General features: G+C 35.5%; 1 protein-coding gene across 5 annotated transcripts in view; it reads right to left on the bottom strand.

Annotated features, from left to right (window-relative positions):
• Ccdc88a (coiled-coil domain containing 88A) overlaps positions 1-18,673 on the bottom strand; it is a 134,317-nt gene that overhangs the window by 28,693 nt on the left and 86,951 nt on the right. For all 5 annotated transcript variants that reach the window (XR_003845015.1, XM_021210606.2, XM_021210605.2 and 2 more), the window contains exons 14-19: positions 15,547-15,684; positions 12,776-13,846; positions 11,070-11,197; positions 6,173-6,314; positions 3,157-3,321; positions 1,350-1,511 (exon numbers count right to left, since the gene is read on the bottom strand). Coding sequence is in view for 4 of the 5 variants with exons in the window: in XM_021210606.2 (XP_021066265.1) it covers positions 1,350-1,511; positions 3,157-3,321; positions 6,173-6,314; positions 11,070-11,197; positions 12,776-13,846; positions 15,547-15,684 (1,806 nt within the window). In the remaining variant the exon portion in view is untranslated. The remainder of the gene's footprint in view (positions 1-1,349; positions 1,512-3,156; positions 3,322-6,172; positions 6,315-11,069; positions 11,198-12,775; positions 13,847-15,546; positions 15,685-18,673) is intronic.

The raw sequence follows: 18,673 nt of genomic DNA on the forward strand, positions 1-18,673 counted from the left end.
TTTTTTTAAATAGTGTCTCTTCCTAGCCTAGAACTTTCCATTAGGCAAGGCTGGCTAGTCAGTGAGCTGCAGAGATTCACTTGTCCATGCTTCTCAGTGTTGGGATCACAGGCATTTGACCCCATGACTGGCTTCTTTTGTGACCTGATTGAACTCAGATCCTTCTGCTAGGTACTGACTGAGCTAGGGATCTCCCCAGCCCATGTGTTGCTCTTTTTAACAAAAAGTTATAATGTTAACTTGAATAATCCTAAAGAATTAAGGTTACCTGTTTAACTATTTTTAGACCTGAAAAACTATTTTTAGAAGATCTTTCTGGAGTCTAAATTAGCATTTACTTTGCCACTTGGAAAAAAATAAAACTTTAAAAGGAGGAGTCAGTTTCTTCTCTTCCTTCCACCTGGATTGTTCTGTGTGAACTGGTATTGGCATTGCTAAGTTGAAGATGAATGCTTTGGATTGCATCAAATGATTTCAGCAAAATCTAAAGGCAAAATTTCTATGTTGTATGCATTTCTCTCTTTTTTTAAAATTTAATTTTTTTCTTTTTATATCCCACTCACTGCCTGCCTCCTGACCACCCTTTTCCATTATCTATCCCCCAAGCCCCCCCCCCTTCCCCTTCTCTGAGCAGATCCCCCTTCCAAGGTATCCCTCCACCCTGGCACTTCAAGTCTCTGCAAGGCTAAGTGCTTCCTCTCCCACTGAGGCCAGACAAAGCAGTCCAGCTAGAGGAACATATCCCATGTAAAGGCAACAGCTTTTGGGATAGGCTCCACTCCAGTTGTCCAAGACTCACATGAAGAAGACCAAGCATATGCATTTCAATAATTAAACTTCTAACAATGTTTTAAGAAGGAAGTAAGAACAAAAGACAAAAAAAAAAAAGAAAAACAAAACAAAAAAACAAACAGAAAGAAAAAAAAACCAAAAAACCCACAAGAATGAAATAAGAAATATTGTGTTACACAGTTATACTCTAAAACAAGGGGCCAATTTTTTGAAAGGATAGAAAGATTCAAAACTAAGTATAAGATTATCTTCACTTCTTTACTTTTCTTTTTTATTAGATATTTTCTTCATTTACATTTCAAATGCTATCCCGAAAGTCCCCTACACCCTCCCTGCCCCGGCCATCTTCACTTCTACTGGAGTGAATTTAATAATGTATGTAGGCTTTGACATTTAAAAAATGTTCACATTAAGTGTGTGGCATAGAAGCAAATGAAAATATTTCAATCTATCTTCCATTATTAGAATTTGAGGAACTATGGAACAATGTTTGGACATCAGCTTCCCTTACTATAACAGTATATAATTAAGTATATAATTAAAGTGTTTGGTACAACCTGAAGTTTGGCATTCTGTGTCTGGAGAGTGGTATTCTGCTCCTGCAGTGACACTGTCTGCCTCTGCAGTGCAAGAATCTGAGCCTGCAGATTATTATTTTGTGTTTCAAGTTGCTTCAGTTGAGTTTTCAGTGCTTGCTTCTCGGCTTGCAGCGTAGCATTCTTAAAACAAGAAAAAGATATCACACTTATTAAAAATAAACGTAAAGATATTTTCTTTAACAGATAATGGTATTTAATAAAATGATCTTAAACAATCTCAAAAAAAGTCTTCCCCCCTCAATGACAAGTTGCAAATATTTAATCCATTATAAAAGACTGCAATACTGCTATAACCTTAAAATACTACTGTGCCCGTGTTCTGTCTGCTTTATAATGCCCTGAAATAAAATACTTTCTTTGCTGAACGTGCAAGTTAGTGGTCGAATGCTTTCCTAGGTTAGGTTGTATCAATTAAAGAGGTATACCTTTTCAATGTATACATAGGTGAATGGTGATTCTGGGCACAGGAGGAAAAATATGTACTTTCAAAACATTTGGAAGAGAAGCAAAATTACACAAATAATTTTAGCCATCTATTAGAAAATGTAGTCCAACAGATATTACATTCTTTTGCTGTTTGTTTTTTTTTTTGCTTTTGTTTTTCATTGTATAAAATAAGTCTCTATTTCAACTATGAAGACCTGAAGTTTATCCAAAAATTTTATCATTTTCAATATTTCCAATATATACAGCCGTATTTTCATCTTATAGTTACTATACTAGTCATGGGCATAAAAACATGAGGCATGAATTTTACACATTTATGATTACTAATAAATTAAATTTCATAAAATCTAAATTTGTATTAAGAAGTGTAACTAAATAATAGAAATAAAATTTCAAAATATAAAATACTCTAATTAGGCCAACCACTTTCTATGTAGTACAAGATAAATAGAAAAATGATATAAATGAATCACAAAATTTTATTGTATCTTTAATAGAAGACAAAGATACCTTTATTTTTATATTATATAAACAATACAACAATGTATTAAACAGAGATTGTGATTTGATCCATAAAAGTCAAATCTGAGGAAGCAAGCTGTACTAACAGCCTAAAGCATCCGCAATCAGGAGACACAGAGGAGGAAGGATTACGAGTTTCAAGGCAGTCTGAGCTACAAGTGGAGAACTTGTCTCAAACAACAACAAAAATAGCAACTAGTAGACACACAGAGAAGCTAAGATAGATAATTATACTGTACTCTTTTTAAAAATCATCTGTTGAAAGGATAATAAACATGTAATACTGCTGTGTTCAAGCACACACACATGTTGTTTTAATACAGGGTATCATATAGTCCAGACTTTGTCTTGAACTTACCATATAGCCAAGCCGTTCAGATACACTGTAATGGATAAAACTGAATGTCAGGTTGACAGGATCTAAGCTGTCTAGAAGATAAAACACTGGGCATGTCTGTGAGGTAAGAACAGCCAAGGAAGGAAGGCTTTCTCCCAAGGCAGCCTGGAAAGTATACAGAGGCTAAGTACAACCCTATAGGTTACACCTTAAGCTGGCACAAGAACTTGATAGCACACCACATGATACTGGTTTTGCAGGCATGATGGTGGGAGTGTTGACTGAGTTTGTGATTGACTTAGAGGACGGTAAGGAGCAAAGCACACTAAATCTAGATCTGTCTTTTTTATGTGATAAACTAGATAAGAAAGAATAAAATAAAATTATCAAAGATAAATATAACCAACAGTTCTATATTTTTGAAGAATTTTGTTCCTACTAAAACTTTTAAATACTTACGTTTCTTTCTACTTCGATTAACCTGTCTTTAACTTTCAGGAGCTCTCTAGTCGCTTCTTGACTTTCTCGCCCCCACTTGTCATCTTCTCCAGAGACTGGAAGGGAACTCTGTACCATCCTTTCCTCATCTTGTCTCTGTTTGAGAGCTTCATAATTTTTTTTCACCTAAAATTGTTTAAAATATTTTAATGGAAAAGAAAACCAATCACCTAGGTTTCTCTATTTCTCAGTTACTTTGGGTCTGTATTGGCCCAGTGAATATGACAGATATGATGGATAAAATGGGATAAATGTGTGATTACCCTTAATGCAATCAAAAGCTCTTTGAAATGAAAATTTAGGAGCTGGAGAGGAAGTTCAGTATGCTTTGCTATTGTTTTTAATGAAAATAAACCTACACAGCCTTTTTTAAGGAATTTGAACAGATTCTCGGGTTATACGCACATAGAGAAACATTATACCAAATTCCATTCATATGAACAATTAATGTCTACTAATAAAATACGATCAAGATTAAACCATAGAAGATAATAAACTAAATAGCAAGAGCAAAGAAGAAAATGGTCCTTAATAAAGATTAACCAGACACTGATGTACTACTTAATATTAATAACTAATTTTAGAGCAACCTTGAACCTATTTAGAAATCCCTATATAAAGAGCAAATAAATATTTGACATATGTTAACATTAGCTTTAAAAGATTCCTAAACTAAAGTTGGATATCTTTAGGAATCTTACTTTCTAAGAATAATGTATTACCTAGAACTAACCATGCTAATAAAATATGACTTAATCATTTAGCTCTTGATTCATATTTGTGTAAATTATGATGTAATAAGCAATTCAAGGATATATCTTCTACAGGAAGTTTTTAGTTGATTTTTTTTGTTGTGGTTTATTGTTTTGAGATAAGGTCTCATGTAGCCCCAGGCTACCCTTTAAATCCTTAGTCAAGAAAAACCTTTCCACGGCCTGTTAAGTACTAAGATTACTCAGTTACCAAACTGGGCCTCAAATGACTTAAAGTAGGTTACAATAACACCAGAAAAGACTGCCTAATACATAGACTTTAACTGTTACTAATGTGAAAAACTTGGTAACAAGATTGAAAAATGATAACCTGAGGCTATGCCAGTGCCTGACAAACACAGAAGTGGATGCACACAGTCAGCTATTGGATGGAACAGAGGGCCCCCAGTGTATGTTCTATGGCAAAATCTGTGACAAATGTCAGTAAAGATGCTGTAGTTAAGTAGCAAACAAAACGTCTTCTCTTTTTGCAGAAGAAACTCAAATTTGATTAACTCTTTATCTAGCCTAGAAGCATTTAAATTAGAATAGTGTGTTATTATACAATAATGATTATGGAGGAAAGAAGACCAATGATTGGAAGACTACATCTGGAATAGAAAAACTAAATACCTAATAGAAAGCAGAATCACTTTATGTCTCTACAGGTAGCAGCTCTTATAATCAGTATGCACACTTAGGAAAATTTAAATTTATGTCTTTGAAGTTAGATGACTTAATGAAGCACCAAGTCTCAAAACCATGGCAGCTCTCTTCTATTCCAGTGTGTCTGACATTTTCCTTGAACCATAACCTGGTAAGAATGTAAGTCTCATAGACTAGTGAAATGGCTCAGTAGTTCAAAGTGTTTGCTGCCAAGCAGGATGACCTGAGTTTGATTCCCAGGACCAATATGTACAAAAGAGAGCCTCTCAAGTTGTTCTTTGATCTCCACAGGCATGATGTGATGTGTCTCCACTCTGTGTGTGTGTGTATGTGTGTGTGTGTATGTGTGTGTTTGTATGTATACAAACACAAATAAAAGTAAATGAAAAAAATTTAAAGACTCAATCTCACATAATTATATGGAGAAATAGAACACTGCTTAGCCATCTACTTGTATTTCCTAAATCCAAGTTCTGTTGGATAGAATGGCCTACAACAATCTCATTTACCTGTTTGCATGCTTCTATAATCCTTGTGCCTAGGAAAGAAGTAGGATGGTCAGCTCAAGACACCCTTGCCTACCCTGTGATACAAGAGAGCCTGTCTAGAAAAAAGAAAAACATAGAAAAAAGAAAAACAAGACAAGTATTGTGGGGCTGGAGAGATGGCTCAGTGGTTAAGAGCACTGACTGTTCTTCTGAAGGTCCTGAGTTCTAATTCCAGAAACCACACGGTGGCTCATAACCATCTGTAATGACATCTAATGCCCTCTTCTGGTGCATCTGAAGACAGATTCAGTGTAAATTTTTAGACCAGAGTTAGCTGGGCCGACCAGAGCGAGCAACCTTCATTCCTAGCAACCACATGAGGGCTCACAACCATCAGTACAGCTACAGTACTCATATACATTAAATAAATAAATAATAAATAAATAAATAAATGAATACATAAATATTTAAAAAAAGAAAAGAGAAAAAGATAAGTATTGGGGCAAGGAGACTGAAGACAGGAAAAGTAAACAGAACAAGGCTCTATGGTTTATCACTTAGGAACCTCACCAATAGGTAAACCCTTTATGTTCCAATTCATGCACTGAGTGAAAGCAGTGCCTAAGCTGACTGGTTAACTGTGTAAACCTCACAGATTTGGTGATCTAGAGCCCAGATGCTTTACTAGTACACCTAGGACTCTTCTCTTTAATGTCATCTTTACAGTCCTATCTTTACAAATTAAAATTTACCTGGTGGATCAACAGGAAAAATGCACCAGAGTAAAGGTATCGGTATCTCCAAAACTAATGAGTTTTTGAAACAAAATAATGCCATCTCTTGCCCGTCCCACTTCTACAATCCTTCACTTGCCCCTATCTTTAGGAGAAACTATTACATACTTGAAAACAATTGAGGAAATTGTAGCGCTTCTCTATGACAAATATCTGTTTAAGTATACTACCAGATACATGAAACAGAATAAAATACTAACATAAGTACATGCGAGTCTGTATTTTCTCTCTTTTCCTGCCCAACTACTTATAGAATTATTACAAAGAAAAAACTTACTGTTTTAAGTTCGTGGCGCAATTGCTGATTGTAATTTGTAGATTCTTCTAACCGAGCTTCTAAAGCAGCAATTTTTTCTTCTTTTATTTCAAGGGACTTCTTAAGAGTGGATTCTAATTTTGATTCCAAAAGTTTGTACCTACTATCCAAGTATAAGAGTAATATAGTTTGTCACTAGATATCAAAACATTTTGGAGACAATTTATTTAATACATTCATATATTAAATAAGATCTAAAACCATTCATGTTTAAGATGTGAATTATCTTCTTCTTAGTAGTGGTCACAGAACAAAAACTAGTAAGTAAACAGAACTCTGATTTATTGTTGAGACTACAAAAAAAATTAATGCTCAAAATGATAAACTGAATAGTTAAACCCCAAATATTTCTTGAGATTATATAAGACTAAACCAGAAAAAAGAAGATAATGGATCCATTACTATCACACATGTGTCTGTGATACTAATATGTATGCATTTTAATGTAATAGCTTATATGATCAGTTAAGACTTAAAACTTAACATAAACTGGGCACAGTGACATACACCTTTTATCCCAACACTTGGAAAGCATGGGCATTCCTGACCTACACAGAGTTCCAGGCCAGTTAGGGCTATATAATGAGGCACTGTCTAAAACAAAACGTTTTCAGTATCCTAAGTTTTTTTTTTTTTTTTTTTTTTTAAAACATCAACAACAACAAAAAGACAATGCTATACTCGTGACACAGCCTGGTAGAGGCAGACAGATGTGAATACCAATCAATATTTCAGTTACTGTGCAATATTTTAGAATGCATGAATGAATTAAGTAGTTTTAAAAATTGTGCATGTGACATATATGTATATATATTTGTGTGCAATGGACAGAGGAGGTATCTTTTCCTGTTGCTCTCCCTTGCTCCCTTGCCAGGGACTCTCACTAAACCTGGAGTTAATTGTTTTTCAGTTAGACAGACTAGCCATCACATCCCAGAAGCTTTCCTGGTCCTCCCCAATCCAGGGTTGCAGGCACACATAGCTTTCTACATAGGTACTATGGATGCAAACTCAAGTCCTCGCACTTGCACAGAAATTTCAGAGTGCATATTAAATAAGCATTTTGGTTAATGCAATTTTTATAACTAAAGAACCTAAAGGGAGAGCTGGGTTCAGTAGCACACACTTGTAATCTCAGCACTTGAGAAGTAGAAGCAGGAACATCAAGAAAAGTGAGTTAAAAACCAGCCTGAGGGGGCTGGAGAGATGGCTCAGCTGTTAAGAGCACGGTCTGCTCTTCCAGGGGTCCTGAGTTCAATTTTCAGCAACCACATAGTGGCCCACAGCCATCTGTAACAGGATAGGATGCCCTCTTCTGGTGTCTCTGAAGACAGTTACAGTGTACTCATATATGTGAAGTAAATAAATAACAAAAAACAAAAACAAACCTACAGTCTGAGCTACAAGGGACTCTACCTCAGTATCCCCAATTGAATCTAAAGAGAAAACCAAACAGAAATAAATCTAAATTTTATATGAAAATGTTATTTCTTTCTGTCTGTTACTGTAATTAAAAGTTTGAGGTTTATTTTTATTTTATGTGCACAAGTGTGTATATGCTACATGTGCAGTGCCTGAAGAGGCCAAAAGAGTAATTAGATCCCTGGAACTGTAGTTACAGATAGTTGTGAGCTGCCATGTGGATGCTAGGAACTCAACCCGAGTCCTCTGGAAGAGCACCCAGTGCTCTTAGCAATAAGACATCTCTTCAGCCCCTATAATAGTTTTTTTTATTTTTTTTATTTTTTTATTTTTTTAATACATTCACAAAGTCTGATTTTAGCTGTGTTTAATTTTTGATGTCTGAACTGCTTTAGACAGTTCTGGTAGTGTTGTACTGTAAGAAGAGAAAAATAAAAATCTCAAGTGAGCATATAAAATTACTGAAATTATAAACCCAAAGAAACAATTATATTGAAAAAGAAATCAGGATAAAGAGACAAAAGGAATTACATCTGAAACCCTGATGCAATAGTAACCTTAGCAAAACAGTAAGGTGCCATATATATTCATAGTAAGCACGCTCTACATATAATCATACAACTAAAAGAAAGACATTTCTGACTTTTACCTTACTATTTAAAGAATGTAATAACCATCTTTGGCTTTACTCTTCTTATTTCTTATTTTCTAGCAATTCAAACTAAATAGTAAAATTACATAGACAACTTGGTTTATTTACAATCACTGTATGTTCAGATGACTCAGTGCTTATTCATTAAAAAAGTGCATCAATAAATGAAGAATTTCCACATGAGAAGACAAATGTTGTAAATTCGTGGACTTAAGGATGTACACGAAAAATAACGTCATTTTAAAAAATATTCATGATAATAACAATAATTACAACAACAAATCAGTAGTCTAGATAAACTCTTAATTCACAGCTATTCCAGGTCAACTCAACCTGAAATGTAAGTCTGTAAAGTTCCCTATGACATTTTCTACTGGGATCCACTGCTGCAGCTATTGGCTATATGTACTTTATATGTACTGTCCCTTTACTGCTATCTCTAGATTTCTTTTGTCTTTTTTCTTTTTTTGGTTTTTCGAGACAAGGTTTCTCTGTATAGCCCTGGCTGTCCTGGAACTCACTTTGTAGACCAGGCTGGCCTCGAACTCAAAAATCCGCCTGCCTCTGCCTCCCGAGTGCTGGGATTAAAGGCGTGCATCACCACGCCCGACTCTAGACTTCATATTTTAATCCCCAATGTTTAACACTAGTTTTCTTGAAAGTAATTCAGCTCTTGTATATGATATCCAATGTATATTACCAGTCAACTTCTCTTTAATTACGTTTTATTTATTTGTTATGTGTTTCTGTGTCTGTATGCCAAGGATCAGAGGACAAATTCTGAGAGTGGAACTCTCCTTCTAAAATGTGGGCTTCATGAATCAAATTAGAACCTCTGTGTTTAAAGTAGTGTCCACTGGCTGAGTCATATCTACAGGCTCCTCACAGCTTTTAACGTTGAACCAGCTAAACACCATCCATGGAAAACTGAGAAAATAGACACTTACTTTCTTAGGGGATTTACTCATTTGCTGAATCTTTGGAAAAAAAGTTTTCTTCTTTTTTTTTCTTTTATTTATTTGTTTATTTATTTTACACTCCAGATTTTATTCGTAGAAAATTAGAATTAGAAATGTAGAGGGCGTGGGACTAGGTGATGTGATAGATCACTAAACTTTAGTGATAGATCACTAAAGTTATAATAGCATTATAGCAAATGTGTATGCACAGTGATAATACACAATAAATCACAGAAAAGCTTGTTCAAAAAAAAAAAAGAAAAAAGAATTACATCTGTTCACCATGCTGACAATAAACTTACTGTGTTATGTATTGATATACTTGATCCCACCAGTAAGCTATATGTGCTTTAATGATAGTATCTTCAAAGTGGTAGTAACATTAATTAGAAAGATAGAAGAGAAACAAAGGAATTAGGAACATCACCTGAAATTGACAAAAATTCCAAAATGGAGATGAAAGACTAAAAAAGTGTTTGTACCTGTGAGCCTTTATTCTATTTTTAACTTACTTACTAGTCAAATGAAAGAAAACATTTAGTGGCTTAAAACAGAACACTCTTTTCTATTTTTCCTAAATTTAATTAGTTATTAAATATTTTTGATCTCATTTCCTAAAAGTTTTAGTTTACAATATATGGTTTCTATCCCAAAATCTTTCTTTATATAAAGAAATGTGGGATAATGAATGTTATTATATCTTGGTTGCATGTTTTAAATTGTTCTAAGAATCAATCAATACTGGCTACCTATATGAATTAAAGCTTGGGAAGAGGTGGTAAGTCTTAAAAAGGGTCTGTCTAAACTGGGCTCATTAATTTTAATGAAAGTGTTACTTAGGCCAATACATGGTTTGCCAAAAACATGAAATGTTTCATAAACAGTAGGTAATCTGATTAAAAAATAATACATATTTGACACCTATATTAAGATAATTAAATTGGCAATTAACATTCTGATTAAATCAAATACAAAATTTCCTTAGAAATTTAATAATATTTGTCTGACTTATTTTTAAATTTAAATATTTTTAAGATGTATTTATTTTATGGTATGTATTTTTTCCCTGAATATACACTTATATCCATGCCTGATGCCCACAGAGGTCAGAAAAGTGTCAGATCCATGGAACTAGAATAACAGATGGTGTTGGGAAGAGAACAGGTCAACAAGTGTTAACAGGTTTTCTCAGTGTAGCCTTGGCTGGCCTGGAACTCATTATATAGATAAGGCTGGTCATAGACTCAGAAATCTGCCTGCCTCTGAGTGCTGGGATTAAAGGTATATAGCACCACTACCCAGCTTTGGGTTTTTTTTTCCTAAATATTCTTATAGAAAAAGTTTAATTATAGTTGTTTGTGTATGTGTGTGTGTGTATGTGCACACATGGTGTGTATATGTGTGGGGGCACGTGTGCCACACCATGCGTATAGAGGTCAGAAGAAAACTTGGGAAATCTTATTTTTCTTACTAGGTACGCCTCGAGAATCAGGGTTAGGTTATGAGATTTGGCCTTGGCTTTTACCTAATGAGCCGTCTTACTGGCCCACAAAACTGTTTTCTTAAGAGTAGATCTCTTGTCTATCTGAAACAAGTGGCTCTGTAGATACTTCTTAAATATCACATTAATCCTAATTAAAAGACTATGATTAACAAAGAACAGAAATTTAAAACAAGTCTGAATCAACCATTAATAAAGTTAAATAGGAATTTTATGCAGTTTGTCAAAATTTTACTTTCCACATCATTTTCATAAATTAATTGCATTTCAATATATTTTCCTTTCACTCCACATCTTTCAGAACTTTCTCCACATCCCACTTACCTATCATCAGTGCTCTGCTCATCGTGTAGGAGCCGCTCTTTATTTAAACCGATCTTCTCAAGCTCATGAGTTAATTTCTCAAGATCATTGTTCATTTGTTGTGTCTTCAATTTTTCACTGACTAAATCCTTATTTTAAAAAGAATGAAAGAACATACAACTCATTCAAGTATCAAGAAAAGAGCGTCAGTCAAGATTCTAATAACTACAACCCAATAAGACATAATTTGAACCAGGTAAGAAGTGTGACTGACACCTTCCAACAAGCAGTGAAGTAGTACATTATAAACAAGCTAAATCATTTCTTAAAAATCTTCTCTTGGACTAAACCACCAACCAAAGAGTACACATGAAGTGACCCATGGCTCCAGCCACCTACGTAGCGGAAGTGGCAGTGTTCAAGGTGAGCTAGATACTGGTCTGTGCACATGGGGCCATTACTGAAACAATAAAGAAGAACAGAAAGAACATCACAGTGCTGACTCTAAACCACCAACCAAAGAGCACACATGGAGGACCCATGGCTCCAACTGCATATGGAGCAGAGGATGGCCTTGTCTGGCATCAATGGGAAGAGAAGCCCTTGGTCCTGTGAAGGCTCACTGCCCCAGTGTTGGGCAATGCAAGGGCAGGGAGACAGGAGTGGTTGGGTGGGTGAGCACCCTCATAGAAGCAGGGGGAGGGATGGGATAGGGGGTTTCTGAGGGGAAACCGGGAAACGGGATAAAGTTTGAAATGTAAAGAAATAAAATATCCAATAAAAACATTTTTTCTTGCTCAAAATATTTTTTGAAAAAACATTTTTAATAGAAATAAACTCTTTTGTGTGTGTTGCTACTTCTTTATAATGCTAATGTTATAAAAGAGTTTCTAGGAGAAACTTTCCTGGTAAACAAACAACAGGGGTTTGAAAACCATAAGGGAACCTCCAACACACTCATGGACTTTAATGAAGCACTTATGTGTGAGGAAAAAAGTAAGCTATTATCTAGTGTATGAACCTATCACATATTACAGAAAATATCACAAAGTAAATCTTACAAATGAAAGAACTCTCAATAGTTCAATGTTGAAATTTTTTTTTTTTTTTTTTTTTTTTTTGGTTTTTCGAGACAGGGTTTCTCTGTATAGCTCTGGCTATTCTGGAACTCACTTGGTAGACCAGGCTGGCCTCAAACTCAGAAATCCGCCTGCCTCTGCCTCCCGAGTGCTGGGATTAAAGGCCTGCGCCACCAGGCCCGGCTTTAAGTTAAACCTGATTTTCATTCTCAGGCTTCTCAAACATGACAAAGCTTTGGAGTTTGAAAGATCTGAGATTAAATGCAGAAACTCTATTCTTTTATTAACTGTGTGTTTCTGAGTAAGTTAATATTTCTGAACCTATTTGCTAATATGAAAGAAAAAAATAATATTTAAATGACTGGGTGTGAAAAATCATATAAATTTACTTGAGTACCACTTACATGTGAATCCTTAGCCAAGTACCTGGTAAAAACACTTGCTTTAGTCATTTATACCTTAGTACTAACAATTTTAAAAATACAATTTAAAATGTCAACTGAATAGGAACTTAGAAGTAGTTTCTAGTTCTAGTTCCAAAATTGAACTGAAATACACAAGAGATGTCACAAGTTACTGATGGGTTCAATAAAATGTGGGCTAAAATATAAAAAAATGATTGTCTTAAGTTTAGGTAAATATATTTACCTCACGTAACGTAACCAAGGTTTTAATATCAATAGTTGCTCTTTTTACAAGCTCTTTATTTTCTTTTTCTAATTCTTTTAGACGAATACAGGACTCTTTATATACATTAATTTCTTTGAATAAAGTTTTGTTTTCTTTTTCCAAATTCCCAATTTTCACATTATTTTCTTCTAATGTGGTATCTTTTATTTCTGCTTGTTGTCGGAGTCGTTTATTTTCCTTCTCCAATTGTTTCTTGTCCTTTTCAAGTTGAGATGTCTCTTGCTCTAATGACTTGTTTTCTTTTTCTAGTTGTTCCAGTCTTTTGCTAGATATTTTCAGTTCCTCTAGGCTTTTTTGTAATGTTTGATTTTCCATCTCTAAGTCTTGTAGCTCACTCTCTAACTGTTGGATTTTTTTATTGCTATTTTCTAGAGCTTTTTGTAGTCTTTGATTTTCTGTGTCTAGTCCCTGGTAGCTAACTTCCAAGCGTTCTGTTTTCTTGAAAGACGCTCTCATGAGCTCCAATCCCTTCCTTAGCTGCTCCTTCTCACTCTCCAGTTCCTTGTTCTCTAGCTGGAGCTGGGCCATTCTCATGCTCGCACACTTCAGAGACTCCACGCTCCTTCGCAGTTCTAAGTTTTCTTCATCAAGTTGGGAATTCTCTTTTTCTAGAGATTCTAACTGAAAAGTCAGGTTTTTAAAGCTATCCAAAGTTTTTTTAAATTTCCTATTTTCTCTTTCTAGCTCTGAATTTTCCTGTTCTAATGTCTCAAGTTTTTCACACGTAATCTTTAAATTAGTTATCTTTTTCTGCAACAATTCATTCTCCTTTCCAAGATGATTCAACTCGTTTTCCAGTTCTTCTGCTCGCTCTCCTTTCTCTTTATAAAGCTCTAATTCCTTTTTCATTTGCCTTTTTTCAAATTCAATCTTGCTTAGTTTTCCACTTGTTTCTTTGATAGATTCATGGAGAATTTTATTTTCTTTTTCAATGTCTTTCACTCTTGCCTCCGCACTAATCTGGGAACGCTGCCGTAAGGAAGACACTGTTTGATTCAGATGTTCATTTTCCTGCTCCAATATTTTAATCTAATTTAAAAAAAAATAAAGAGAATGTAAAATTACAATGAATAAATATAGTCTTTAAACTTTCAAAAACTAACAAGAAAAGAACATGGATACTAGAATGTATGGCTTACTGCTGTAATGTGACAAATATTTACTGAAAGACCACTTTGTATATGTACTGTCAAATCACTAAAGTTCATGTTTTTAGGGATTTTACAGTCTGAAGGAATGGCTAAGAGAAAAGCATTTACAATTAAGACAATATTCAGATTGTTTAGAATTAACCTACTTCAAATGTTCCTAAAGACATTAAGGTATAAATATTCATTAAATAATTTTTATGTTGCCTATACAGGGTAGATCGATGGAAAGTGTTTATGTGTATGGGTCATCATTTCTAAGAAAAAATTTAATTTAACTGGGTAACATATAAACAACAAAATGACCTAATACATCTATAAACAAACTTGTCCAATTTATAGTATAACCTGATATGAGTTTCAAACTTGTAAGTGTTCAAGATATTTGCTACCATCACATTGCTCCCTTGTTACTGGGGTGGCAATACTGTGCACTTTCTCCAACTTCTCTTTAAAATTGCAGGGCTATTCTACTGAAGACAAGTTAGAATGAATTATTATTAAGCAAACTGACAAATTAAAATTTTCTAAGCCTCTCTTCAAAATTTCTAAGTATATGGTATAGAAAATGTAAAATGATAGAAAATGTAAAATGATAGCGCAATTCCTCCCTATTCAGATGGAATATATTTTAGACTCCCCCATGAATACTTAAGACTGCAAACAGTTCTTAATTTATATGTACTGTTTTGTTTGCACACACAGTGATGATGATAATTTAGTATTAGGGACAGTAAATTTATCATAACCTTGGTGTATTTTTTTCTTTCTTTATAAACTTTTTTTTTTTTTTTTTTTTTTTTTTGTGGTTTTTCAAGAGAGGGTTTCTAGCCCTGGCTGTCCTGGAACTCACTTTGTAGACCAGGCTGGCCTCGAACTCAGAAATCCGCCTGCCTCTGCCTCCCGAGTGCTGGGATTAAAGGTGTGTGCCACCACGCCTGGCCTTCTTTATAAACTTTTTTTTTTTTTTTTTTAAAGATTTATTTATTTATTATATGTAAGTACACTGTAGCTGTCTTCAGACACTCCAGAAGAGGGCGCCAGATCTTGTTACAGATGGTTATGAGCCACCATGTGGTTGCTGGGATTTGAACTCCGGACCTTCGGAAGAGCAGTCGGGTGCTCTTACCCACTGAGCCATCTCACCAGCCCCCTTTATAAACTTTTTATCTTAAGAAGAGACTTAATAGTTTCTCTGACATATATGAATTGCAACTTAGGGTCATTATAAAATAAGGATGACTTGAATGAAACCAATGTGGCACAAAGGTAATTAGTAGTAATAGGCAGGTAGTGGAAACAGGAGGAACTTGTGCGATCTGGAAAGACAAGACTTTATGACACTATTCAGAATGACAGACAATTTAGAATTTACACATTGCTGACTTCTGGAAACAGCTGCATACATTAAATGACTTACCAATTTTGGACTGTGATGGACTGTAGGTAACAGTGAAGCAAACATATACATAACGGGAAGCTATGGTAGTTAGTTTGAAATCTACAAAGTTGTAGTGGATGTCCTTGTAGTGGCATATAAACATTCACTTTAGAACAACTGCTTAAGTGAGATACACCAACCTGCCTCTCTGAATTTTCTCTGAGTGTTTCAATTGTTTTTTCAAGCTGAGCTTTCTCTTTCATTAGATCCTTGCTTAAATTTTGACAATTCTGAAGACTTTGCTTTTCTTGAATAATTTCATTTTCAAGAATTTCAACCTAGAGAAAATTAAATCACAAAGCTTAACAGGCAAAATATGTCAAATTAAAAGATGACTATTTAATTAAGGATAAAATCATTTTAATATCCAAATGGTAGAAATTAAGACTCTTGTATAAAATTTCAAGTAGCATTCTATGATTGTATAAAATTTGCATACATGACTCTTTTTCTTTTTTTTAAAAGATTTATTTATTTATTATATGTAAGTACACTGTAGCTGTCCTCAGACACCCCAGAAGAGGGAGTCAGGTCTTGTTAAGGATGGTTGTGAGCCACCATGTGGTTGCTGGGATTTGAACTCTGCACCTTTGGAAGAGCAGTCGGGTGCTCTTACCTGCTGAGCCACCTCCCCAGCCCCATGACTCTTATCTTCTCTCTGAGAGACAGGTTTCTAATTTTGACATACAAAAGCAAGCAAAGTAAGTACTTATGATGTACAAATCTCATCAGAAAACTCTTGACTACAGTCGATTTGTAATATGTCTATTACCCTAGACAATGTTGGTAACACAGGAGGAAGAAATTATAATAGATCAGGCAGGCAAAAGAGAGTTGTGGTGACAGAAATTTAATCAAATAGCAAACTGGGGCCTTGGTGAAAATACAAGGGGAAAGGAAGAAGGAAGATCAATACTGAAGAAATTACTTGCAGCAAAATTTACATTCTAGGCATACAGTGACATACACCTGTAATCCTGGGATTCAGGAGAAAAAGGCACAATTTTGAGGCAAAAGATAGTAGTGTCTGTCTCACCTCCTGACAAAGGACTTCATTTTAACTTTACACATTGATGTATTTATGCAGTAGTGAGGACTAAACCCATGGTGTTGTGGCATTAAGCAAACTAAGCAAGCACTTCAACCACCAAGGAACATCCTTCCAGTCCGTGGTGTTAGAACAGGCGAAGCAGTAGAAGTAACAAGCTATGTCACTGCCCTTGTGGGGAAGCTGGGAGCCCTGCTCCTTCCACTCCTTTTCTTTCCGGCTGTCATAAGGTGAACAGCTTTGCTCCCTAACATGTTCCTGGATATAGTTGTTTTTTAACCTACTGATAACTAAATGATTTGTTTTTATGTAATGATAGTTTAGTGCTACCTAACAATTTGATGGGCTTGAGAATGTGTAAAGAGACAGAGCTTAACTGTGAGGTAATGTCTGTGAGGGATTATAGTGATAAGGTTGCATACATGCGCACACAAACATGCAGAAACACCATACAACCACACAAAAATATCTAGCATAAAAGTACTGAGAGTTTAATTTGGAAAATCTAAAGCACTGGTTCTCAAAGCAAGTCTCTAAGACATAAAGGTATGTATTATATAGAAACATCTTAAGAGGTTATATTGTTCTGGTCTGAAAGAACTACAGGGACAGAAATGGAGAGGAGCCTGAGGAAAAGATGGCCCAGTGACAGGCCCAGAGTGGAATCCATCCCAAGGCCTGACTAAGGCTATGGAACGCTCACAAAAAGGACCTAGCAAGACCCAACAAGCAGCTGAAAGAATCAGATGCAGATATTTGCACCCAATCAATGGTCAGAAGCTGCTGACCCTTGTGGTTGAATTAAGGAAAGGCTGAAAGAAGCAGAGGAGGGCGACCCTGTAGGTGGGCCAGCAGTCTCAATTAATCTGGACACCTGAGATTTCTCAAACACTGGACCACCAAAGAGGCAGTATACAACAGCTGATATGAGGTCCTCAACACATATACAGTAGAGGATTGTCTGGTCTGTGTTCAATCAGAAATTATGCACCTAACCCTCAAGAGACTGGAGGCCCCAGGGAGTTTAGGGGTCAGGTGGGGTGGGGACATTCTCATGGAGACAGGGGGGTGGGGAAAAGATATGGAATGTGGAACAGTCGGAGGATAGACAGGGGGCGGGGAATAAAATCTGGAGTGTAAAAAAATAGGCATAGTTATAATATAGCAAACATGTGGAGCTCAGATGATGTTTGGGAATTAATTTTTTTCCTTCCAATTTGGGTTGTAGGGATTAAAATCAGGTTGTCAGACTTTTGTGGAATGTGGTTTTTCTATACTTTCTTCACATTAACAGAAATTCTCATTTATATGTTGCTTGGAGCATCAATATAATATATACCAGTCACTGAACAATCTTTACTATCTGCTTGTATTTTTGTTAATGATTTTGAGACTTGGTTTCCTATAGCCCTGCCTCCATATCCCAAATGCTGTGATGCCACATCATCCATGTTGTGCAGTGCTAGGGACTACACCAAGGGTTTCACGCATGTGAGACTGCTCCACCAACTGGACCATGTCCTGAGTCCAATTATGCCCAATTTTTCAATATACCACTTACATAGAATTATGCCATGTGAACTGCAAAAATATGCAAAATAAACTATTTGGTTACACAACTGAGTATTTCTATTCGATGAAAGTCTAATTAAAATTCATGGGATGGAGAGAGATGGTTTAGCAGTTAAGGGTGCTCATTCTTCTTCCAAAGGCTCTGAGTTCAGCTCACAGCACCCCTACCAAGCAGCTCAACAACCCCTCTTACCCCAGTTTTAGAAGATTCTTGATGCCTGCTTCTGACATTCCCAGTCAGCAGCATGCACATGGCAGACCCCACATAAACACAAACATATAAATAAGAATAAATCTTTAAAAACTCAGTTTTCATAATGTTAATTTGTGGTCTCTATTATTTCCTACCAAGTGTGATGGCAAATGGCTATAAGCCAAAGCACTCAGGAGATGGAGGCATGAAGACCACAGTGTGTTCAAGAACAATCTGGGCTATATTACATAATGTGCTCGCAGCAAGTTTAGATGACATTGTGAGATATTGTTTCAAATGACTGAATGAAACAACAACAAAACCCATTTCTCACAAAAAGAAACAGAAACTTCAGCCGGGCGTGGTGGCACATGCCTTTAATCCCAGCACTTGGGAGGCAGAGGCAGGCGGATTTCTGAGTTCGAGGCCAGCCTGGTCTACAGAGGGAGTTCCA

The sequence above is a fragment of the Mus pahari genome, chromosome 13, assembly GCF_900095145.1.
Source record: "Mus pahari chromosome 13, PAHARI_EIJ_v1.1, whole genome shotgun sequence".
Lineage (NCBI taxonomy): Eukaryota > Metazoa > Chordata > Mammalia > Rodentia > Muridae > Mus > Mus pahari.